This window comes from Lipotes vexillifer, unplaced genomic scaffold (genome assembly GCF_000442215.2).
Source record: "Lipotes vexillifer unplaced genomic scaffold, Lipotes_vexillifer_v1.1 scaffold759, whole genome shotgun sequence".
In the NCBI taxonomy this organism is placed as follows: domain Eukaryota; kingdom Metazoa; phylum Chordata; class Mammalia; order Artiodactyla; family Lipotidae; genus Lipotes; species Lipotes vexillifer.
The window spans coordinates 1041089-1066540 of NW_006790410.1; the positions used below are offsets into that span (position 1 = coordinate 1041089).

The 25452-nt window shown below is 37.0% G+C and overlaps 1 protein-coding gene across 1 annotated transcript in view; it reads left to right on the plus strand.

The window, feature by feature from the left end:
- The window catches only part of LANCL2 (LanC like glutathione S-transferase 2), a 56644-nt gene that overhangs the window by 13358 nt on the left and 17834 nt on the right, over nucleotides 1–25452 (plus strand). The window contains exons 2-5 of the mRNA XM_007463681.1: nucleotides 4671–4788; nucleotides 21151–21358; nucleotides 22234–22381; nucleotides 23725–23871. Coding sequence (XP_007463743.1) covers nucleotides 4728–4788; nucleotides 21151–21358; nucleotides 22234–22381; nucleotides 23725–23871 — 564 coding nt within the window. The 5' untranslated portion in view covers nucleotides 4671–4727. The remainder of the gene's footprint in view (nucleotides 1–4670; nucleotides 4789–21150; nucleotides 21359–22233; nucleotides 22382–23724; nucleotides 23872–25452) is intronic.

Here is a 25452-nt window from a genome sequence, read left to right on the forward strand (position 1 = left end):
TTACAGTCAGCCCTTCATATTCTCGAGTCTTCCACATCCCTGAATTCAACCAACCGTGGACCATGTAGCACTGTAGTATTTACTACTGAAAAGTATCTGCATATAAGTGGACCTGTGCATTTCAGATCTGTGCTGTTCAAGGGTCAGCTGTATTTCTGTGGTATCACTTGTAATATCTCTTCTTTAGTTTCTGTTTTTATTTATTGAGTCTTCTCTTTTTCTTAGCTTAGCTGAAGGGTTTGTCAGTTTTTTAAAAAAATCTTTTAAAAGAACAAGTCTTTGGGACTTCCCTGGTGGTCCATTGGTTAAGACTCCATGCTCCCAATGCAGGGCCCAGGTTCAATTCCTGGTCGGGGAACTAGATCCTGCGTGCCGCAACTAAAAGAGCCCGCATGCCGCAACTAAAGATCCTGCATGCCACAACTAAGACCTGGTGCAGCCAAATAAATAAATGAATATTAAAAATAAATTAATTAAAAACAGCTCTTAGTTTTGTTAATCTTTTCTATTATTTCTCTAGTTTCTATTTCATGTATTTTTGCTGTGATCTTTGTTATTTCCTTTTTTCTGCTAACTTTGAGCTTGGTTTATTCTTTTTCTAGTTCCTTGAGGTATAAAGCTAGATTATTTATTTAAGATCTTTCTTTTTCCTTACTGTAGGTATTTATCACTATAAACTTCCCTCTTAGAACTGCTTTTGCAGCATCCTATAGTTTTGGTAATGTTGTGTTTCTGTTTTCATTTGTTTCAAGATATTGTTTGATTTCCCTTTTGATTTCTTTGACTCATTGGTTGTCCGGGAGTATGTTGTTCAATTTCCTCATATATGTGGATTTTCCAGTTTCCTCATTGTTGATTTCCATTTTTATACCAGTGTCAGTAAAGATACTTGATATGATTTCAGTCTTCTAAATTTGGTTAAGACCTGTTCTGTGCCCTGTCATATGATCTATCCTTAAGAATATTCTGTGTGTACTTGAGAAGAATGTATATTCTGTTGTTGGATTGAACGTCTTATATATGTCTATTGGGTTCATTTGGTCTAACGTATGGTTCAAGTCCAGTGTTTCCTTAGTGATTTTCTGACTGGATGACCTACCCATTGCTGACAGTGTGGTATCGAAGTCCTCTATTACTGTTGTATTGTCTGTTTCTCCCTTTAGCTCTGGTATTATTTGTTTAATATATTTAGTTGCTCTGGTGTTGAGTGCATGTGTATTTCCGATTGTTAATGTCTTCTTCAGAGGAGTTGACCCCTTTATCTTTATATAATGACCTTTGTTTCATGTGACTATTTTTTACTTAAGGTCATTTTGTCTGATATAAATACAGCTACCCCTGCTTTCTTTTGGTTTCCACTTTGTGGAATGTCTTTTTCCATCCTTTCACTTTGAGCTATGTGTGTTCTTAAAGCCGAAGTGAGTCTTTTGTAGGCAGCATATAGTTGGGTCTTGTTTTTTATTCATCCAGTCATTCTTTGCCTTTTGATTAGAAGTTCAATCTACTTATATTTAGAGTGATTATGGATATGTAAGGACTTACTAGTGCCGTCTTTTTAATTGCTTTCTGGCTGTTTTGTAGTTTTCTTGTTCCTTTTTGACTTTTGCTGGATTCCTTTGTGAATTAGTGATTTCCCACCATTGTATGCTTCTGACTCCCTCATCTTTATCTTTTGGGAGTCTACTCAAATTTTTTGTTTTGTGATTTTCATGAGGTACATAAAACATCTTATAGCTATAGCAGTCTGTTTTACTCTGATAACAGCTTAATTTTAATCTCACACGAAACATCTACCCTTTTACTCTTCCACCTTTTATTAAAGGTTTTTTATGTCACAGTTTGCCTCTTTCCATATTGTATGTTCATCAGCAAATTATAGTAGCTGTAGTTACTTTTGATACTCTAGTTCTAATCTTTATACTAGTGTTAAGTGTTAACACACCATCATATTGCAGTGTTCTGAATTTGATTTTATATTTATGTTGATCAGTGTATTTTTTATGTTTCACATTACTAGTTAGCCTCCTCTCATTTCAGCTTGAAGAACTTCCTTCAGCATTCCTTGTTAGACAGATCTAGTGATGATGAATTACCTCAGCCTTTGTCTGGGGAAGTCTTTATTTCTCCTTCATTCCGGAAGGATAACTTTGCCACAGGGAGTTTTTTGTTTCTGTTTTTTAAAAATTTTTGGCCGCGCCGCACGGCATGCAGGATCTTAGTTCCGCGATCAAGGATCAAACCCGTGCCCCCTGCAGTGGAAGTGCAGAGTCTTAACCACTGGACCGCCAGGGAAGTTCCCACATGGAGTCCCCAGATGGAGTATTTTTTTTTATTTTATTTTTTGTTTCATCACTTTGAGTATATCATCCCACCTTCTCCTGGCCTGTAAGGTTTCTGCTGAGAAATTCACTGATGTCCCATTGGAGGTTCCTTTGTAGGTTACAGTCTTCTTTTTCTCTTGCTGTCTTTAGGTTTCTCTTTTTGTGTTTGATTTTTGGTAGGTTTATTACAGTGTGTTTTGGAGAAGGACATTTAGGGTTGAAGTAATGGGGTAATCTGTTCATTAACTTCATGAACTTGATGTGCAAAACTCTTCCCAGGTTTGGAAAGTTCTCAGCCATTATTTCTTTAAATAAGTTTTCTGCCCCCTTTCTCCTTCACTTTTCCTTCTGAAACTCTAATGGTTTGGCTGTTGGTTTTTTGAGGATGTCTCATAGATCATGTAGGCTTTCTTCACTCTTTTTTATTCTTTTTTCTCTTCAGACTGTGTTCTTTCTAAGTTCCTATCTATATTGTTGATTCTGTCTTCTATTTGATCTGCCTGCTTTTCATGCTCTCTATTGCATTTTTCATTTCATTCATTAAATTCTTAAGCTCCAGAATTTCTGTTTGTTTTTTTTCAGTGATTTCTATTTCTTTGTTAAATTTCTCATTTTCGTCACATACTGTTTTTTTTTATTTCATAGAATTGTCTTTCTGTGTTTTATAGCTCATTGAGTTTCCTTAAAACAGCTATTTTGAATTCTTTATTGTGTAAATATTAGATTTTCACGTCTTTACGTTTGGCCACTGAAAGATTATTGTGATCTTTTGGTGATGTCATGTCTTCTTGATTTTTCATGTTCCTGGTAGAGTCCAAAATGGACCAGTAGGAGCTACATTCCTTTAATGCCCTGGGAATCTTATATGCTGCTCTCTGACTTGCTCCCTCTCCCCAGGCCTGGACTCGCTCGGTAATGCTCTGGATGCATTACGAGAAATGAGAGAAATAGGTCTCTTCATCAGAGTCCTGCACAGATTTAGAAACCAGGCAGTCACTCAGTGGCTCTCCCTTTCCCCAGTTGGAAAAATAATGGGCCATCTATTTAGCCACATGCTATACCTGAACATTAGGTGATGCCAGAGAGACAAGCTGTTACTCTTACCCACTTGAGTGGATCCAAACTCCTTTTTTTCTTTTTCCTCCAATGGAGTGTTGGTAGTTCTCGGGAAATCTGGACTTCCACAAAGGCTATCTCATCCGAAGGCGACTGCCTGAGTCACTGTTCTGCCTGCACTCTCAGACTGGAGCTGAGGGGCTGGAACCGATTCAGTCTCCTGTAGGTTTCACAGCTGGTACTGAAGTCTCTCTGCTTATTACCTAGTTCTCTAGTGGGCTAGATTTGCCATGGGTCCCTTGGTGTATGGTGCTGCATTCCACAACTCACACAAAGGCACTTCCGTTGGTGGATGGACGCCTAATTTTTGTTGTTAAAGGGGAAAACAAAAACAAGGGATGTGTTGTACTGCCATGATGTTGATATTACCCTGGTTTAGGTTTTCAATATTTATACTCATTAATTTTTTCCTGAATGTACACAAGAGGTTTCTGGATTAGAGATTTCTTATTTACTAGACAGAAAATAACCAGTGAGTGGTTCCCTCAGTCTCACCTCACATCTTACCTCTTTGGCAGTGAAAGCCAGGTCAAATGTCCTACGTACACAAAGTCTGTATTGTAGGCAAAGAATGAAGAAAAACAAGTTTTCTGTGCTTTTTATACAAAGGAAGGAGACAACTTCCCTTTCTGAGAGAGTTTCATTGGAAATATCAAAGTCTTTGGAATATAAATAAATCTCTCTGGGAAAAGACAGGCCCGTTTGTCTTCAGTTCTATGACTGGGAAGGTTGCATATGCCTGTCATTTGATTTTTTTTCTTTTTATAAGGTACATTGATAATTTTAAATGTATTTCTGTATTGTTATCTAGTTTTTTTATTTATAATATTTTATATTGCACATATTTCCCCTTGTCATTGACTTTTAAACCATCTCATGTTTTTTAACTTAAAGAAGTTAAAATGTTTGTGTAGTCAAATACATCTCTTTCCTCTTTTTTTGTTTTTTAGTTTTTTTCCTTTGATTTCTGCAACTTATTTTTTGTGAGTCTACAATACTTATGACTTAGAGTCCATATAGGGCATTCTAATTCTCCTTATGACTTAGAGTCCATATAGGGCATTCTCTCATTTTAAAACTTACCTTGTAAAACCAAGGCAGACTCCCTCCAACCAATGAAACATTGAAATGGGCCAGGTAATATAATTCTGTCTGTTTTTACAACTTAGACTGTTACTACAACATTGTCCTATTCTTGTGCAATTTAATTTTATGTCTTCTTTTGGTTCTCAGATTATTAATAATTTCACAAGGCGGATCCAGACCAAAATTAAAGATCTTCTACAGCAAATGGAAGAAGGGCTGAAGACAGCGGATCCACATGATTGCTCTGCTTATACTGGTTGGACAGGTGAGGCTATGGGATATAAGTAATTGATATGTTTTATTTTTGGATTATGATATGTAAGCCTTGGATCTGAATTCTTTTTCTTTTCAAAGTCAAAGGTTTATACCTTTTAAAAGAAGTCTTGTGCTATCTTCATTGATGAGATGCTCTGTAATTTTATTTCTAAAGAAATTCTTTCTGCCTGAAGTTTGAATGGCATATGAGTTTGTATGTCATATTTTTGTAACATTAATTATCTGACCTAATATATGGCTGTTTTTGAAAATGTGTTAAGATCAGCTTTTTTGTTTGCTTTTGGGTCTTTGATCTTTGCAACAAGATATATTTGTGTGATTTCTCTGGCCCGATACATATGAACGATTTAACCTACTTTTTGTACTCATTTACATCATTTGTACACATAAAAATTTTTATTTTGATTCTGATAATAATAATTAAACAAGCAACCAGTAATACATTTCACATCAAAACACTTAATTTCAAAATTAATTTGCCTTAACTAATCTTTACATTCTTTTTATTATTTTACCATGTAGCCATAATATTATCATAGCTATTTAGGGAATATAAAAGAAATGAGACAGACCTTGTCCGGAGGGATTAGACTGCAGTATGAGCATTGCTATTTTTATAGCCTTTTCTTGCTAAGTCTTTATAGTTTAATCAGTGAACAGTATGGACACAAGTGTGCATGTTGGAGTCACCAAGAGCTGGCAGTTGTTTCTTCAGTGCATGCTCAAACTTGATCGCCCTGATCTTTTTTATTATTTGTGTTTATATTTATACTCATTTATGCGATGCTTTATTTATTATTTGCCTGTTATCAATGTAGTAGTACATAGTAACATTAGAATTGAATTTTTCAAACTTTTATACCCAGACAGACATGGAGCTAGTTCTCTTACAGAGCCAAAGAAACTTATCCTAAATGTAATTTTTAAAAAATATTTATTTATTTGGCTGTGTTGGGTCTTAGTTGCAGCACATGGGATCTTTGTTGCAGCATGCGGGATCTTTAGTTGCAGCATGTGAACTCTTAGTTGTGGCATGTGGGATCTAGTTCCCTGACCAGGGGTCAAACCCGGACTCCCTGCATTGGGAGCACAGAGTCTTAGCCACCAGACCACCAGGGAAGTCCCCTAAATGTAAAAGTAAATAGTTTTGGCTAACTTGAAGTAAAATACAGAGAATAAGGTTAATCTTGAAAGAAAAAATAACAGTTATTAGTAGCACAGTTTTCCCCCTATAAAGTCTTTTACTTAAAGCATTTCTTCTTGTTGAAAATGGGTTTTAACTCCATGATTGTTAGGTCCCAAATTGGCTATGCATCAGAATTATCCAGAGAGCTTTATAATAAACAATGACTATCAGCCTCCCCCAGGACAGTTATATCAGGAACTCTGGGGGGAGGATTCTAAGCATCACTATTCCTTAAAAATCCCCGGTTGTTGTCATTTTTTGGAATCACTGAGAGAGCCATCATGGAAGTATTTGGTTTGAATTATTTCAAATAAAATTTAGGGCTTTGGGGTTCATGTAGCAGTATGGAATCCACTTACACCCCTACCTCCCTGTCTTTTCTCCTTAAACTGTACAATATAAGAAGAATAAATGAAGCACCCCAAATTGATCCCTTTAGCAAAAAGTGAGATAGAGAATATACACAAATAATAAGGGGTGAAAAACAAATAGCATCCAGAATAACTATGGAAAGTCACAGTGGCAGAGCTGGTGAAGAAAGACAAAGGATCCAGGGGTGGCAAAATCTGTCCCACCGTTCTCCACTTTCCCAATTAACGAGTAATTATTCCCAGAAGGAGTGAGACACACCCTGAGGGGGATCTTTTGAGGGCGTATCTAAGTGCAAAGTGGGCAAGTAATGCTGGACAAAGCAGAGAAAAAAGGTATTTAGGGTATACAGGGAACAGGTTTTATTTTAGACTTTCTATAAAAGCGCTATTCTGAAAGAGAGGGGATTAATTTACAAAGCAGAAGCTGCATTCCTGGTGGCACTGGCTAATGGTGTAGGTAAGGAGAGAAACAGCAATGATAGGGGCCCTCCTCAAACAAGAGAGAATATGAGACTCAAAGGAAATCTGGCTACCAAAAGTCATCATTTATTAACTGAACTGTTTATCACTTACTAAGAAGAGGATACCTTTCAGGTTACAACTGCCCTAACCATTTTCCTCTTCCTGTTAATAGTTGATCCAGAAAAATCCATCTGTTTTGAATTTAAGAAAAAAAATCTACAATTATTTACATAATATTAGGAAAAAGAAAAAAGAAAATCACATTTTGTCAGCGGAAGAAAACACACCAGGAAAATTCTACTACAAGATGGAGAAAAAGGGTAGTACTTTCAACATTAATTTTGTAAGTTAATTATGCAGTATAGTCACAATGCAGAAATAAAGTAACTCAGAGAAGAGATGGCAAGACAGAACGGTGATGTGAAATAAGAATTGACAGAACTAAAAAAAGAAATTAAAGGAAAAGGCAAAAATCACTTCAGAAATGAGGACCAAATTGCAAGGAGTTCAAGAAAGAACTGGCACCACAGAAAACACAGCAATACCATAAAAGGGAAAAAATCAAGCTGGAGAAAAACTTGCAGTTTCTGGTCTGATGTGTAAGGAGTTTAGAAGTCACCACTTTGTCCTAAAAAGTTAAAAGCTGAACTAACTGAAAAATAATAACTTTTCTAAGATCCATCAGAGAAGTGGGGTTACATGACAAACAACTACACCAAAAATAGCAATAGACAGGGAGATTCAGAAAATCACAATTTACTGGAGCAGAGACCTACAAGGAGAGATCTCCACAGGAGCCTAAACTGTAATTGATTAATTGCTAGAAGCTCAGTGTGGGCAAATAATGAGAGTTAAAAAAACTCTAGGAGGACCCAATCATAGGGAGGCACCCACACTTTTGTGAGGTTAACTTCGGAGTTATCCCAGGTCCTCAATGTGAATATTGGAGAAAAATCCCCTCATGCCTCTGGTTGGGGGAGGGGATAAGGAACCATTTTGAAATATGCTAGAGCATTCTGTTCTTAACAAGGCCAGCCTTCAGGAGAAACTTTTACCAGAGCCTCGCCTACTGGAGTTTTATCAGAAACTAACCTACCTGGAGGAAGGATAGTAGCCAACTCCAGCTCCCTCTAGCCATTCTGTCCAACCTAAGGGGAAGAGGACACTGCGAAGCGCTGGTGGAGTTCGTGGTCCAGGGGTACGTGTTCATCAAAACACCGAGACCTGGTCATAGGACCATAGAACGCTTCCACTCCCCCACTCCTTACCACTCCATTACTAGAGGACTATTTGTTGCAGTTTCTTTTACCCAGTGCATTATGTCCACCTTTCAATAAAAAAATTACAAGACATACTGAAAGGCAAAAACAAACCAGTTTGAGGAGACTAAACAAACATCAGAACCAGAATGAGATATGGCAGGAATGTTGGAATTATTAAACCAGGAATTTTTAAATACTATGATGATATGCTAAGGATTTAGTGGAAAAAGTAGACAACACACAAGAACCCATGGATGATGTAAGCAGAGAGATGTAAATCCTAAGAGGGAATTGAACATAAATGCTAGAAATCAAATACGCTATAACAAACGCAGAATTCCTTTGATGGGCTCATTTAGTAGACTAGATACAGCTAGGGAAATTGAGGAAAGAATCACTGAGCTTGAGGATATGGCAGTAGAAACTTCTAAAACTGAAAAAAAGCTGGAAAAAAACCCCGAAAAACCAATATCCAAGAACTAGGGAACAATGACAAAAGGTTCAGCACTTGTGAAATGGTAATACCAGAAGGAAAAGAAACAGAAAGAATCAGAAACAATATTTGAAGCAATAATGACCAGGAATTTTTCCAAATTAATATACCACCGGTATATTATATATATAATACCTGTGGTATATATATACCACAGGTCCAGGAAGGTCAGAGAATACCAAAGAGGATAAATGCCAAAAACAATGAACAGAAAACCTGCATCTAGGCATATAGTATACAAACTTCATAAAACCAAAGATAAAAAATCTTGAAAGAGATACATGCTCCCCAGTGTTCATTGCAGCACTGTTTACAATAGCCCGGACATGGAAGCAACCTAAATGTCCTTGGACAGAGGAATGGATGAAGAGGATGTGGTACATATATATGATGGAATATTACTCAGCCATAAAAAAGAATGAAATAATGCCTTTTGCAGCAACATGGATGGACCTAGAGATTGTCATACTGAGTGAAGTAAATTTATGGTTACCAGAGGGGAAAGGGGGGAGGGAGGGATAAATTGGGAGATTGGGGTTGACATATACACACTACTATATATAAAATAGATAACTAATAAGGATGTTTGTACAGCACAGGGAACTCTACTTAATACTCTGTAATGGCCTATATCGGAAAAGAATCTAAAAAAGAGTGGATATATGTATAACTGATTCACTTTGCTGTACAACTGAAACTAACACAACATTGTGAATCACCTATATTACAATAAAATTTTTTTTTAAATCTTGAAAGAACACGAAAAAACTGCCCTATTTTAGAAAAACAAGGATCAGAATTACACCAGACTTCTGTTCAGCAACAATGTAAGCAAGATAAGAGTGGAGTGAAATACTTAAAGTATTGAGAGTTTAAAAAAAAAAAAAAAATCCTAGAATTTTGTACCCTGCAAAATTATCCTTAAAAGTGAAGGAGAAATAAAAGATTTCTCAAACAAAAATCAAGGGAATTTGTTGCCATTAGACTTGATTTTCAAGAAATAGTAAGCCAAATCCTTCTGAGAAGGAAAATGGTATTAGTTAGATACTTGGATCTATGTTAAAAAAAGGAAGAACTTCAGAGTATGAGTAAGTGAAGGTGAAATAAAAACTTTTACTTTTCTTATTCTCAGATGATCTAACAGATCAAAATGTGTGTTCAAAATAATAGCAATAATGTGTTCAATTACATATGCTTAAGTATATGTTTATATGTATGCATATATATCTATGTTTATATGTACATGTTATGTATAAGCAAAATGAATGACAGCAAGATACAAGAGGTAGGAAGGAATTAGGAATATTTTATTATTATAAGATACTTGCTCTACCCATGAAGTGGTACGGTAATATTTGAAAGTGGAGTGGGATTAAACAAGAAAAAAATCACATCATATAAATAGATGCAGAAAAAGCATTTGACAAAATCCAGTGGCTATTCATGATTAAAAAATCTCAGCAAACTATGAATAGATGGGAACATCTTCAACTTGGTTAAGAACATCCACAAAAAAACGTACATTGTATTTAATGGTAAAACACTCAGAGCTTTCCTGCTAAGATCAGCAACAAGGTAAGGATGTTCCCTCTCACCACTGCTCTCAGCATCATATTTGAAGTCCTAGCTAATGTAATGAGACAAGAAAAGGAAATAAAAGGTGTATGGATGGGGAAGGAAGAAATAAAACTGCCTTTGCAGATCACATGCTGTTCTATGTAGAAAATCAGAAAGAATCAACAAAAAATAATCTCCTGGAACTAATAAACAGTGATAGCAGGGTTGCAGGATATGAGGTAAATGTACAAAAGTCAATTGCTTCATTATATACCAGCAATGAATAAGTGAAATTTGAAGTAGAAAACACAATACTGTTTACATTAGCATCCCCCCAAAATACTTAGGTATAAGTCTAACAAAATATATGCAAAATCTATGTGAGGTAAACTACAAAACTCTTATGAAAGATATCAAAGGGGAACTAAAGAGAGATAGTCCATATTCTTGGATAGGAAGACTCAATATTGTCAAGATGTCAATTCTTCCCAACTTGATCTATAGATTCAATGCAGTGCCAATCAAAATTCCAGAGGGTTATTTTGTGGATATCAGTAAACTGATTCTAAAGTTTGTATGGAGAAGAAAGAGACCCAGAATATCCCACTCAATATTGAAGGAAAAGAACAAAGTTGGAGACATGACACTATCTGACTTTAAGACTTCTAAGACTGTAAGACTTATAAGCTACAATAACCAAACCAGTGTAGTACTGGTGAAAGAATAGAACAGAATACAGAGCCCAGATATAGACCCACATAAATATAGCTACTGATATTTGACAGAGGGGCAAAGGCAATGCAGTGTAATGACCATTTCAACAAATGGTCCTAGAGCAACTGGGCCTCCACGTGCAACAAATGAATCTAGATACCTTTCAAAAGAATTAGCTCAAAATGGATCATAGACCTAAACATAAAATTCAAGACTATAAAAGTCCTAGAAGATAACACAGGAAAAAACGTAGGTGGCCTTTGGTATGGCACTGACTTTTTAGATACAACACCAAAGATGTGATCTGTGAAAGAAATACAGGCATACCTTGGGGATATTGTGGGTTCAGGTCCAGACTACCACAATAAAGCGAGTATCGCAGTAAAGTGAGTCATGTGAATTTTTTGGTTTCTCAGTGCATATAAAAGTTATGTTTACAGTACATTGTGCAATAGTATCATATCCAAAAAGAACAATGTATATATGTTAATTTAAAAATATTGCTAAAAAATGCTAACCATCATCAGCATTCAGTGAGTCAGTCTTTTTTGCTGGTTGAGGGTTTGAAATATTGTGAGAATTGCCAAAATGTGACACAGAGACACAAAGTGAGCAAATCCTATTGGAAAAATGACTCTGACAGGCTTTCTCAATTCATAGTTGCCACAAAACTACAATTTGCAAAAAACACAACATCTGGGAAGTGCAATAAAGTGAAGCACAGTGAAATGAGGTATCCCTGTAAATGATAATCTGGGCTTTTTTAAAATTAAAAACTACCTGTGAAAGAGAATGAGACAAGCCACTAACAAGGAAAAAATAATTGCAAAAGACATACCTGATAATGGACTTTTACCCAGCATAAACAAAGAACTTTTAAAACTCAACAATAAGAAATGAACAACCTTATTACAGAATATGCAAAATGCATGAGCAGACACCTCACCAGAAAAGATACACGGATGGCAAGTAAGTGTATAAGAATATGTTCAACGTCTTATGTCATTACAGAATTGCCAAAATTCAAAACACTGACAGTACCGAATGCTGGTGACAACGTGGAACAACCAGAACTCTCATTTACCGCTGGTGGAAATGCAAAATAGACACACTGGAAGACAGTTCAGAAGTTTTTAACACAACTAAACATACACTTACCAATATGTGCCAGCAATTGTGCTCTTTTTTACCCAAATGAACTGAAAACTTAGGCCCACCAAAAAACCTGCACATGAATGTTTAAAGCAACTGTATTCATAATTGCCAAAAGTTTGAAGTAACCAAGATGTCCTTCAATGGGTGAATGAATAAATAAATGGTGCATCCAAACAAGGAAAAACTATACAGACTTAAAAGGAAGTGTGCCACAAAAAGACATGGAGTAAACGTAAATGTATATTTCTGAGCTTCCCTGGTGGCGCAGTGGTTAAGAATCTGCCTGCCGGTGCAGGGGACACGGGTTCGAGCCCAGGTCCAGGAAGATCCCACATGCTGCGGAGCAACTAAGCCCGTGTGCCACAACTACTGACTCTGTGCTCTAGAGCTCATGCACCACAGCTAGAGAGCCCACACACAACAACTGCTGAGCCTGCGCACTCTGGAGCCCTCATGCCTCAAGTAGAGAGCCCGCGTGCTGCAACCACTGAGCCCACATGCTCTAGAGCCCTAGCGTCACAACTTAGAAGCCCGTGCACCACAATGAAAGTTTCCGCATGCCACAATGAAGATCCCACATGCTGCAACTAAGACCTGGTGCAGCCAAATAAATAAATAAAGGAAATTTTAGAAATCACATGACTACTTTTCACTCTACAAAAATTTATTTCACAATGTAACTGAAATGGATAATTCTCTGTGAATACATAATCTACCAAACCTGACCCTAGAAGAGATAGGACATGTAAACAGACAAAATTCCAAATAAAAATTTGAGAATGTTGTCAAATATCTACCCAAAAATTTCACTGGGAAATTACACCAAACCTTTACTAAAGGACAGAAAATCCTTAGGAGTGACAACAGTAAAATGGTGGAATAGGAGTTTTCTACTGTCTTCCTCCCCAAAGAACACTGATTTTGATAATTATACACAGATGAGAGTACCTTTCTGGGACCCAAGAGTCCAGTGGAGGAGTTACACAATACCATTGGGTGGCGGAGGGAACACAAAACAAAAACTGAGATTGGACACATTGAAAAGGGTAAGAGGAAAATTTTCACTTCAACTGTGTCACCCCATCCCCAAGGTGGCACAGCTTAGTGCCAACAGACACATTCAGCCTGTGATTTCTCCTACAGGAGAACATGTGAATGAGTGCCCGGCTTCCCCAGCTATGTGGGAAGCTACAAAGGATACCCACTTCTTTCTCATCCCTTTCAGAATACAGAGGAGATCTTCATGACCAAGGGGCAAGGAGAGACTGAGAGCATAGCAACCAGGGCTCAGAATTCAACAAGGGATGCAGGTCCACTAGCCACTTTGAGGACTCCATCAGGAAGTCTGCCTGTGAGCCACTGGGAACACCTCACCAGTGGATCCCCCAGTTAGCCCATGGTTACCTCCAACGTTCTGCATTCCTCACCTACACACTGATCCACCCCATAACTGTGTGTGACCTTGAGGGCAGTGTGTGCAAACCTTAGTGGACAGTTAGCATGGGCAGAAAGCTGGCCCAACCCTGCAGAATTGGGAGAAGGCATAGACACTTGAGCATCCCTCACTGCCCTAGGAAGGCAAACAGGAGACTGTCAGCACTCAGCCTGGCTTTGTGGAATCAGGAGAAGGCATACAGTCTTAAGAATTCTCCCCTAACAGGGAACAAAAAGTGTGGAACAGGCATATCCATAGAGAAGGCCTGAGAAAGCCTGAGAATCTGTAGTAAGGCTGACAGAAGACATTTCATTCCTGAAGGCTGTCAGTAAAGACTGGAGGAGGTGACTGTGTCTTCAAATGCTAAGACAGCAACACAAGACTTCAAGGAAAATGAAAGATCAAGGAAATATAACAGCACTAATAATTTATAATTTTATAATAAAATAATTTACCAGTAACCACCCCCAAAGAAATGGAGGTTTATGGTGTGCCTGATAAAGAATTCAAATTAGAGGACTTCCCTGGTGGTCCATTCATTAAGAATCTGCCTTCCAATGCAGGGAACATATTAATGAAATCAGGAAAACCATACATGAACAAAACAAGTTTAAGAGAGAGAACCAAGAACGAAGTGTAGAGCTGAAGAATATAAATGAATGACATGAAAAGTGCAATAAAGAGCAGCAGCAGAATGAATCAACAAGAAAAAAAAATCTGTGAACTTGAAGGCAGGTCATTTGTAATTAACCAGTCAGAGCAGAAAAAAGTAAAAAGAATGAATAAAAGTAAAGAAAGCCTACATGAATTAAGGGACATAATCAAGTAAAGCAATTAATGCATTATAGGCCTCACAGAAGGAAGAACAGGGAGAAAGGGGCAGAAAGTTTATTTAAGGAAATAATGGCTGACAATTTTCCAAATCTGGGGAGAGAGTTAATGATGTCCATAATTTCCCATGCAGACTCATCCCAAAGAGGACTTTACTGAGACACGTTATAATAAAACTGTCTAAAACCAAAGACAGAATTTCCAAAGCAGAAAACAAAAATCTACTTACATACAAAGGAACCCCAAGAAAGCTATCAGAAGATTTCTCAGCAGAAACTTAACAGGCAAGGAGAAAGTGGGTTGATGTATTCTAGTTACTTAAAGAAAAAAAGAAAGCCAAACAAAAGTACTATATACCTGGCACGCTGTCCTTCAGAAATGAAGGAGAAATACTTTCACAAGCAAACAAAAGCTGAGGGAATTCATCACAAGTAAACCTGCCTTACAGGAAATGTTGAAATGAGTTCTTCAAGCTGAAACAAAAGGATGCTAATTAGTAGCATGAAAATATAAAACATACTGTTACAAGCAAGTGTGTAGTCAAATCCAAATACTATAGTAATGTAATATGGTCATGTAGTACTTACTTTTACTACAAAAGTTTTAACAGAAGTATTAAAATTAACTATAGCTACAATAATTTTTTTACTGGGTATACAACATAAAATATGTAAATTTGTGATGTCAGAAACATAAGGTGTTGGGGGAGGGGAGGAGAGTTTTTGTACTAGCTTAAAATAGAACGTTGTAAGATGTTTTATGTAAATCTCATAGTAACTACAAAGCAAAAACCTGTAGTAGCTACACAAGCAATTGTTAAAAAAAAAAGGAATTGAAGCATACCAATAGAGAAGATCATCAAATCGCAAGGGAAGACAGCTAGAGAGCAAGAAAGGAACTACGGAACAGCCAGAAAAATAAGAAGATAGCTAGCATTAGTAAGTCCTTACGTTATCAGTAAGTACTTTAAATCTAAATGGCTTAAATTCTCAAATCAAAGACAGAGTGGTTGAATGGATAAGAAAAACTATATGCTGCTTACAAGAGACTCATGTCAGCTTTATGAACATAGGCTGAAAGTGAAGAGATGGGAAATTATATTCCATGCAACTAGAAACCAAAATAGAGCAGGAGTAGGTCTACTTATGTCAGAACAAATAGACTTGAACTTCAAAGACTTTAACAAGAAGCAAAGAAGGTCATTGTATAATAGATAAAGGAGTCAGTTCATTAAGAGAATATAACTGTTGTAAATATATGTGCACCTAAAAATATAGTGAATACTAACAGTTCTGAAGGGGAAAATATACAACAATGCAACAATAATAGGGGACTTCAAGATCCCTCTTCCAACATTGGACAGGTCATCTGCATTATCAATAGGAAACATTAGAATTGAGCTATGCGTTAGACCAAATGGATCTAACAGACATATACAGAATATTGCATTCAGTAGCAGCAGAACACATTCTTCTCAAGTGCATACAGAACATTCCTCAAGATGATCATGTGTTACAACTCAGAACAAGTCTCAACGAATTTAAGAAGATAGAAGTTATATCAAGTATCTTTTCCAGCCACAATGGTAAGAAACTAGAAATCAGTAATAGTAGGAAAACTGGAAAATTCATAACTATGTGGATATTAAAACAGAAAGCTCCTGAACAACCAGTGGGTTAAAGAATAATCGAAGGAATAGCAAAAAATATCTTGAAACAAATGAAGATGAGAGCACAACATATTAAAACTTAACAGGATGTAGCAGAAGCAGTTCTAAGAGGGAAGTACCTTGCAGTAAGCAACTACGTTAAGAGAAAAGAAAGGTCTCAAATAAAGAACCTAACTTTACACCTCAGGGAACTAGAAAAACAAGAACAGACTAAACCCAAAGGTAGCAGAAAGGAGATAAGAAAGATCAGAGCAGAAATAAGTGAAATAGAAACCAGTGGAAAAGATCAGTGAAACTAAGAGTTGGTTTTTCAGTAAATAAACAAAATAGGCAATATACCAAGCCTAGCTGAGAAAACAAGAGAGAAGATCTAAGTAAATAAAATCTGAAGTAAAAGAGAAGACATTATACTTGATACCACAGAAATACGAAGGATCATAAAACACTACAATGAACAATTATAAGCCAGCAAATTGGATAACCCAGAAGAAATGGATCAGCTCCTAGAAACATACAGCCTACCAAAACCGAATCATGAAGAAATAGAAAATCTGAACAGACCAATAATGAGTAAAGAGATGGAATCAGTAATCAAAAACCTCCCAACAAAAGCCTAGGACCTGATGATTTTACTGGTGAATTCTGTCAGACATTTAAAGAATTAATACCAGTCCCTCTCACACTGTTCCAAAAAAGCTGAAGGAAAGAAGAAAACTAAAGGTCAGTATCTCTGATGAACCACAGATATAAAAATCCTCAACAAAATACTAACAAATACAATTCAAGAGCACATTAAAAGAATATGCATGATCAATGGGTTTTATCCCAGGGATGCTAGGATGTTTCAACATACGCAAGTCAATAAATATGATACACAACATTAACAGAATGGAGGATAAAAATCATGATCATCTCAATAGATGCAGAAAAAGCATTTGATAATACTCAACATACTTTCATAATAAAAACTCTCAAATTTGGTACAGAAATAATGTGCCTCAACATCACAAAAGCAATATATGATAAGCCCACAGCTATCATCATACTCAAGGATACTCGTACTCAGCTAACAATACTCAGTGTTTCCTCTAAGATCTAGAACAAGACAAGGACACTCAGTCTTGCCACTTCCATTTAACATAGTACTGAAAATTCTAGGAGGGAGCAATTAAGGCCTGCCCAAAAATAAATAAGTAAGTAAGTAAGTAAATAAATAAAAGGCATCCAAATCAGAAGAAGTAAAATTGCTTCTGCTAGCAGATGACATAATCTTATATGTAAAGAACCCTGAAGATCCACCAAAAAAATTTGTCAGAACTGATAAATTCAGCAGAGTTGCAGTATATAAAATCAATATACAAAAATCAGTTTTTTCTATACATTAACAACAAACTATTGAAGAAAGAAACTAAGAGAACAATTCTGTTTACAATAGCATGAAAGAAAAATACTTAGGAATAAACTTAATCAAAGAGGTAAAAGACCTGTACACTGAAAATTATAAGACATTGATGAAAGGAATTGAAGCAGCTGCAAATAAATGGAAAAATATTCTTTGTTCATGGATTGGAAGCATTAATGTTGTTAAGATATCCATACTACGCAAAGTGATCTATAGATTTAATATGGTCTTTATCAAAATTCTAATGGTATTTTTCAGAGAAATTGAAAATCAGTCCTACAATTCATACAGAATTACAAAAGACAGAATAGCCAAAGCAATCTTGAGAAAGAAGAACAAAGCTGGTGGCATTACACTTCCTAATTTTAAAGTATATTATAAAGGTATAGTAATCAAAGCAATATGTCACTGGCATAAAAACAGACACAGAGACCAATGGAACAGAATAGAGAGCCCAGGAGGAAATCCATGCATAAATGGTTCATTAATTCTTGACAGAGAAACCAAGAGCACACAGTGGGGAAAATTGCCTCTTCAATAAATGGTGAAAACTGGATTGCCATGTGCACAAGAATCATACTGGATCCCTATCTTACACCGCTTTCAAAAATTAACTCAAAATGGATTAAAGACTTAAATATGTAAGGCCTGAAACTGTGAAACTCCTAGAAGAAAACAAAGGAAAAGCTCCTTGGGTCTTCGCAATGACTTTTTGGATATGACACCAACAGCACAGGCAATAAAATAAAAAAATAAGCAAGCGGGAGTAGGTCAAGCTAAAAAGTTTCTGCACTGCAAGGGAAACAGTTGAAATGAAAAGGCAACTTTATAGAACAGGAGAAAATATTTGCAAGCCATATATCTGCTAAGAGGTTAGTATCCAAAGTATATTGGGAACTTATATAACTCAATAGCAAAAAATAAATAATCAATTAAAATATGGGCAAAGGACCTGTGGACATTTTTCCAAAGAAGACATACATATGGCTGGCACATACATGAAAAAGTGTTCAACATCACTAGTTACCAGCAAAGTGCAAATCAAAACCTCAGATGTCACCTCACACCTATTAGGAAGGCTTTTGTCAAAAAGACAAGAGAGAACAAGTGTTGGTGAGGGTGTGGAGAAGAGGGAACCCTAGTATATGGTGGGAACATAAATTGGTGCAGCCACTATGGAAAACAGTATGGAGGTTCTCAAAAAACTAAAAATAGAACCATATGATCCAGCAGTCTCACTTGTGGGGAAGTCAGTATCTCAAAGAGACATCCTCACCCCCATGTTTATAGCAGCATTATTAACAATAGCCAAGATATGGGAACAACTAGTATCCATCCGTCCTTGAATGGATAAAGAATTTGTGATCGATGGATCGATCTCTCTATCTAATGGAATGTTATGCTGTCTATGAATGGAATGTTCAGCCACAAGAAAAAGTGAAATCCTGTCATTTTTGACAATATGGATGGTCCTAGGGGGTATTATGCTAAGTGAAAAGCCTGACAGAGAAGGGCACAAACTGTATGATCTCACATACATATTAATTCTGAAACAAACAAATAAAATGTCAAACTCATAGAAACAATAGAATGGTGATTACCAGGGGTTGTGTGGTAGGGGAGATGGGGAAATGGTGGTCAAGGGGCATGAGCCTTCAGTTATAAGATATACCAGTTCTATAGATCTAATGCACAACCTGGGACTATATTGTATACTTGTAATTTGTATACTTGTAATCTGCTAAGAGAGTAGATTTTAAGCATTTTTATACATACACACACTGTATTGTATACTTATATACTTGTTATCTGCTGAGAGAGTAGATTTTAAGCATTCTCATACACACACACACACACACACACACAATGATAACTGTGTGTGATGATGGATGTGTTAACCTGATTGTGGTAATATTTCCACATTTGTATGTCATATCCTGTTGTACACTTTAATATATACAGTTTTATTTGTCAATTATACCTCAATAAAACTGGGGGAAAAGAAACAATAAACTAATAAAAAGAGACAATTTTTTTTTAAAGAACAGGAAATCTCAGTGCTCCTCTTACAGTGTTTCAGAGAATAGGAAAACAGGGAATACGTCCCATTGTTTTATGAAGCAAGGTTAATACTGGTACCAAAACTGATATAAAGATCTACCAAAAAGAAAAAAAGAAAAAACACAGCTCAGTCTCACTAATTATTAATTTTGATAGTTATGGTGCTGTTTTGGCTTGTAAGAAAAGGTTCATATATTTTAGATTTTCATACTGAAGTATTCAGGGGCAGCATGTCATGACTTTTTTTTTTATATACTTTACCCATCATCATTTACTTTAAAATACTTAAGCTTTGAATGTATATAACCATAGGTTTTTAGGTTCACAGGTTGACCAGATCATCATCCTATTTTTAGGGGTTTCTGAGTCAATCATGAAGTACTTGTAAACCTCTTATAGTGATTATTATGTTTGAAATTTGTAGGTATTTAACTTCTAACTTGTTTTCTATATGTTTATCATTTCAATTTTTTGAATACAGAAGACACGCATAAGCAATTCATATGGAGGGATTTTTTTCAGGGCTTACAAATATGCTACTTTTATATCTGTTTGACTTAATGTCTTTAAAAGAAAAAATGGATAATGACAAAAGAAGGACTCCTCAAAAAATATATGTAGGTGTTAAGAATTAATTTGAAAGGCAAGTAGGATACCCTGAATAGGAAATTAGAGAAGAAGCTACCTATTTAGAGAAATTTGAAAAACAAAATGAAAAATAATAAAAGTGAGAGTAGGATATCAGACAAAGGACAGAATGTTAGAGAACCTCAATTCGAACATTAATAGATTTTTTTGCCTTTTCACCATCATCTCACTTCTTTTTTTTTTTTTTTTTTTTTTCTTATGGTACACGGGCCTCTCACTGTTGTGGGGTCCTCCCGGACCGGGGCACGAACCCGTATCCCCTGCATCGGCAGGCGGACTCCCAACCACTGCGCCACCAGGGAGGCCCCCATCTCACTTCTTTAAATATTTTTTCCTACAGTATACTTTATTAGGTATATATTTGTACAGATTCCTTTATTACTTATCTGTCGCATTGACTTCTTGAGCCCAGGAATAATAGCATGCCTCTTTTAGAAGTCATATAGGTCATCCTCCATAGATTTTCAGAAAAAGACCCTTCTCTGGTTCCCTTGAGTAACCAGATCTGTTCTTTAATCTAAAATAGGAATTTTGGTAGGTGATATAGAAACTATGTCTTCTGAGTTCACTACCTTACTCTGCATCATGTAGCTGTTCTGTAAACGGTGAGTTGACTCACTGCTTGGTTGGTCACTAAAGAAAATTGAAAAATTGTGAGAAATAGATAAATTAGAAGATGGTATAAAACTCAGAAAAGCAATCATGTAATTTGGCATAAGATAGGAGGACATTATTATATGAGAAGTAAGAAGAAAAGGATCCAGATGAGCTTATAATACAAAGGAGAATAAGTACAACCTGGAAACGAATGAAAATTAAAGGGGAATGAGTAGGAAGTCTTGTATTTCCCTTATCTAGGAGGTAGTGAATCATTGTGTCAGAACAGTTAGCAACATTTTAACTTGTTTGCAATTTTTTCTACACTGGGTTCTTTTTTTTCCCCATTTTTAAGAAACATATATGTAATTTGTTTGATGTTACTCCTTCAGAAACGTAGGCTTTATGTAGGTTTTTCACGTAATCATGAAATAATGTCCTGACAGTAAAAAGGAAAGACAATAATGCTTTTCTTTTGCGGGGGGGGGGGTGGTGGTGATTATTCCAGGCATAGCCCTTTTGTACCTGCAGTTGTATCGGGTCACATGTGACCAGACCTATCTGCTCAGATCCCTGGATTACGTAAAGAGAACACTTCGGAATCTGAATGGCCGGAGGGTCACTTTCCTCTGTGGAGATGCTGGGCCCTTGGCCGTCGGAGCTGTGGTATATCATAAACTCAGAAGTGATTACGAGTCCCAGGAATGCATCACAAAGTGAGTTTTTACAACTGGAAGTATTTTCTCCAAATTCTCAGTGTTGATGTAGAAAGAAACTCAAAAAACGAAAACGAATTTATCTTTTAATTCCCCTGCTCTTGCAGACAGTTCTCTCCAATAAGCGAAGAGTTTGTATTTTAATCTTGAGCATGATGGTGGGATTGTATGCTGTCTTTCTATCCGAGCATGCGTTTGCCTTAATTTGAGGGAGGAAGAGACATGTTTTTTCCTAAATAATTTTTGGTTGCCTTCAATGCGTGAAAATTACCTTACATGCCTTAGATTCTCTATAATAACTCAGTTATTTTTAGGTTCAATTGTTAGGAAACAGAGAATGTAAGCTTTTATGGTACCTTTTGGTTTATATTCTCTTTTGAAGCAGTAGAAATCAGAGCTCACGGCCATGGTCTGGTGGAGTGTCTGGCAGGTGCTGGTCAGTTAATGTTTGTTAAAAGATGGGGTGACTCAAGCCAATTTTCAAGCATTGGCTACATTTTAGTAACATTTTTGTTAAAATTTGAAATCACTTTCTCGTAATTCTGGATTACAGAATTGAGTATCTTCTCGTATATGGTTTAGAGTATCTTCTCTTATATGCATATATCCTATACATTTTAGATATAAATGTAGAACTTTTGAACAGCAAGGTGTTTTATCATTCGTGTTGATGATATCTGAGAGAGAAGTTTTTGTTTGGTTTTGTAGTGGGGAAGTTTTTGTTGTTTTCCCTCTTTTTTGGTATTTCTAAAAATTAGTTTTAAATTAAAAATAGTAACAGATGGTTCCTAAAGTGACAGGGTTCCTTGCAGTTTCAGGAAGAGGTGTGTTAGACATTCTCTCTCTGGGAAAGCAGGATGTTTCTTGTTGGGTAGACTTTTGCAGCTCCAGAGAGCCATCATCTGCCGAGATTCAGACCTTCCCGACGAGCTGCTTCAGGGCCGGGCAGGCTATCTGTACGCCTTACTCTACGTGAGCACGGAGATGGGGCCGGGCGCCGTGTGTGGGTCAGCTGTCAAAGAGGTACTGTGGGGTCCCGCCCCGGGGCATCCTCTCTTGTCTGCCACGCAGCCTGTCTGCTAGCAGAAACTTGCAGTAGTGGCTGGACTCTGCTTCTAGGTAGGAGTGACTTCCCAAGGCCACTCATAAAATTAATAAATTGCTCCTTTTTTCTCTTCCAGGGATGTTTTTTAAAAAACTTTAGGTCTGTATTAATTTAGCTGTCTTTACTAGAATCAAACAGCAGCATCAAGAAGATAGAACGTTTATTTCTCTTTCAGGAGGTATCAGAACTGGTAGGCAAATCAGGCGAATATGGCTAGGCACCAGCTTCTGTCTTGTTCTGCCTTATCCTAGGACCATGCCCTTATCTGCACGACCACAGCTCGCTGAGCACCCCCAGCCCAGGGGGCGGTGAGGAAGTGGGAGATGAGCAGCTTCCTTTTGAAGCCTGAGAACTAGAAGTTGCCCACCTCACTTCTGCTCCCATCCCACTTCCAGAACTCAGTCAGATGACCGTGTCCAGCTGTTTGTATCTCTGAGGCCGGATGCCTCGCTAAAACTTGGGGCACTGTTACCAAAAGTGTGAGGGGAGAGAGGATATGAGGAAACAATTACTGTCTTTGCCTCATAGTCATTCTAAAATCCTGCAACAGACCCCACTTCCTTAGCCTTTCATAAATAAAGCCAGTTCCTCCAGCCTTGGAAGATGTACAGTTATCCTTTAGTACCTTGTTGGAGATTGGTTCCAGGACCCCCCTTGGATACTAGAATGCCGGGATGCTGAAGTCCCTTATATAAAGTGGTTAGTATTTGCATATAAACTGTGCGCATCCTCCCATGTACTTTAAATCATCTCTAGGTTACTTATAATACCTAACACCATGTGAATGCTGTGTAAAAAGTTGCCCACGTGCAGCAAATTCAAGTTTTGCTTCTTGGAACTTTCTGGAATTTTTTTTACCAGTATTTTTGTTCTGAGGTTGGTGAATCCATGGGTGTGAAACCCGCAGCAAATATGGAGGGCCGACTGTACTTGCCAGTGTTTGGGGGAAAACATTGAAGCTACAAAGCAACTAAGTCTAGGATAGTTTTTATTGGAAGTTTTTCCAGGTTCTAGTAAACTGTTCATGGAAAGACCTTTTGATCTCTTGGTTCTACTTCTTAATATCTTTTTCTACTCTGAGATTGTCTTCTGGTTTCTCTCTGCCTGTATTTATTTATAAAATAAAGATAACAGTGTTGGCTACTAACTGCTTAAAGATTTTTAGAATAAGTAATCTATATAAAGACATGTTATTGTTAATTATACTAAAACAGATTACATGTAAGTTTTTTAGACTTATGCTATCTCATTATGAATGTAGGTGGTCGATGCTATTATTGAATCGGGCAAGGCTTTGTCAAGGGAAGAAAAGAAGGCTGAGCGCTGTCCCCTGTTGTATCAGTGGCACAGGAAGCAGTATGTTGGAGCAGCCCATGGCATGGCCGGAATCTACTACATGTTAATGCAGGTGAGTGATACTCTGAAATACTAGTGCAGTGACCGTATTACAAAATATTAGATCAAATCGGAAATGTGTACTGAAATTTTACTACAAACCAAGCAGGCTGAAATGAAATAAGGATCCTGCTTTGAATCATGGATCCCCAAGCAGTGGCCTCCTGAGAGCACATTGTGTGTGCAGTTCCGTGTTGGATTAGGTGTCTGTGGCCCCCACTTGCTTTCTGTCCATGTCCTCCTGCTCTTTTAATAGGGGAAAACCTTCGGGGAGCAGCAAGGGCTTCCAGAATGCAGACTAGGGCAGAGACTTTTCATATTCAGATAACCCCAACTTCCTATCAGTTGTGTTCAAAATTTAACTAGTTTATTGCTGTGGTTATGATTTTGTCTCTGAATCATCCCTGACATCTACTGAATTAAGTACTGACTCTTGCGTCAGGCAGTCAAAGACCTCACCCCAAATATTGCTTCAAACTGCTTCCAGCCTTATGGCCTGTGGGTCCCTCTTCCGCTCCGTATGCAGCCTGCAGGCAGACCTCGGCGACGTCACGGGTTCAGTTCCAGACTCTGCTGCAGTAAAGCAGAACGTCACAGTGAAGCAAGCCTATGCTGTAGCCTGTTAAGCGTGCAATGGCATTGTCTAAAAAAAAGTGTGCTTACCTGAAATTAAAAATAGTTTGTTGCTAAAAAACGCTTAACCATCATCTGAGCCTTCAGTGAGTTGTAATCCTTTTGCAATAATAACATCAAAGATCACAGATCACCGTAACAAACATAACAATGAAAAAGTTTGAAATATTGTGAGAATTACCAAAATGTTGCAGAGATACAAAATGAGCGAATGCTATTGGAAAAATGGTGCTTGCAAGCCTTCAAGTTTTAAAAACCGCAAGTGCAGCACAGTAAAGCAAAGAACAGTAAAACAAGGTCTGGCTGTGCCTTTTGTTTGTTTGTTTTTTCCCCCAATTAAGCCTTTATTTATCCTACTACACCCATAACAGAGTACTTTATAAATTTATTCAAAATTACAACGCTAGTAAGTCAAGGAGCATGGATTAAAATTTAGATCTTTTTAATTAAAAGCCCATATATTCCTTTTTTAAATTTTCACTTACAGATTCCTCTTTTACTTTTACATTTTGCATCATGCTGCTCCTCACTAAGGGAAAATAGGAGATTCCTGTCTGCACAGGACTAGAACTCCCTTCTCTGGTGATTAGTAGGTGTCTTTGGTTATCATTGTAGAAAGTAAAACACGTATGTATTCCAATTTGTGAATCTAGATGCAGACATGTTTCCAAAATAATCAATTCCATGTCTCATTTTAAAATGGCAGTGTTCTAGACAGTTGGTAGATTGTCCATTTTTCTCTCTTTTCCCAGAAAAAGGTTTTAACAGTGGCTTTTGAACCCTGTTTTAAAAGTGATCATACCCTTAAGGGAAACATAATCATATGAGAATGACACCAATAAAAAATAATTTAGATTTAGGTGTTTAATTTTGCTAGATACTGGGGGGTTCCTTGAGAGAATCGCAAATCATAAAATTTACAGCTCATCTGCTTTTAAAGTGAAGAACGTGGAAACACTCT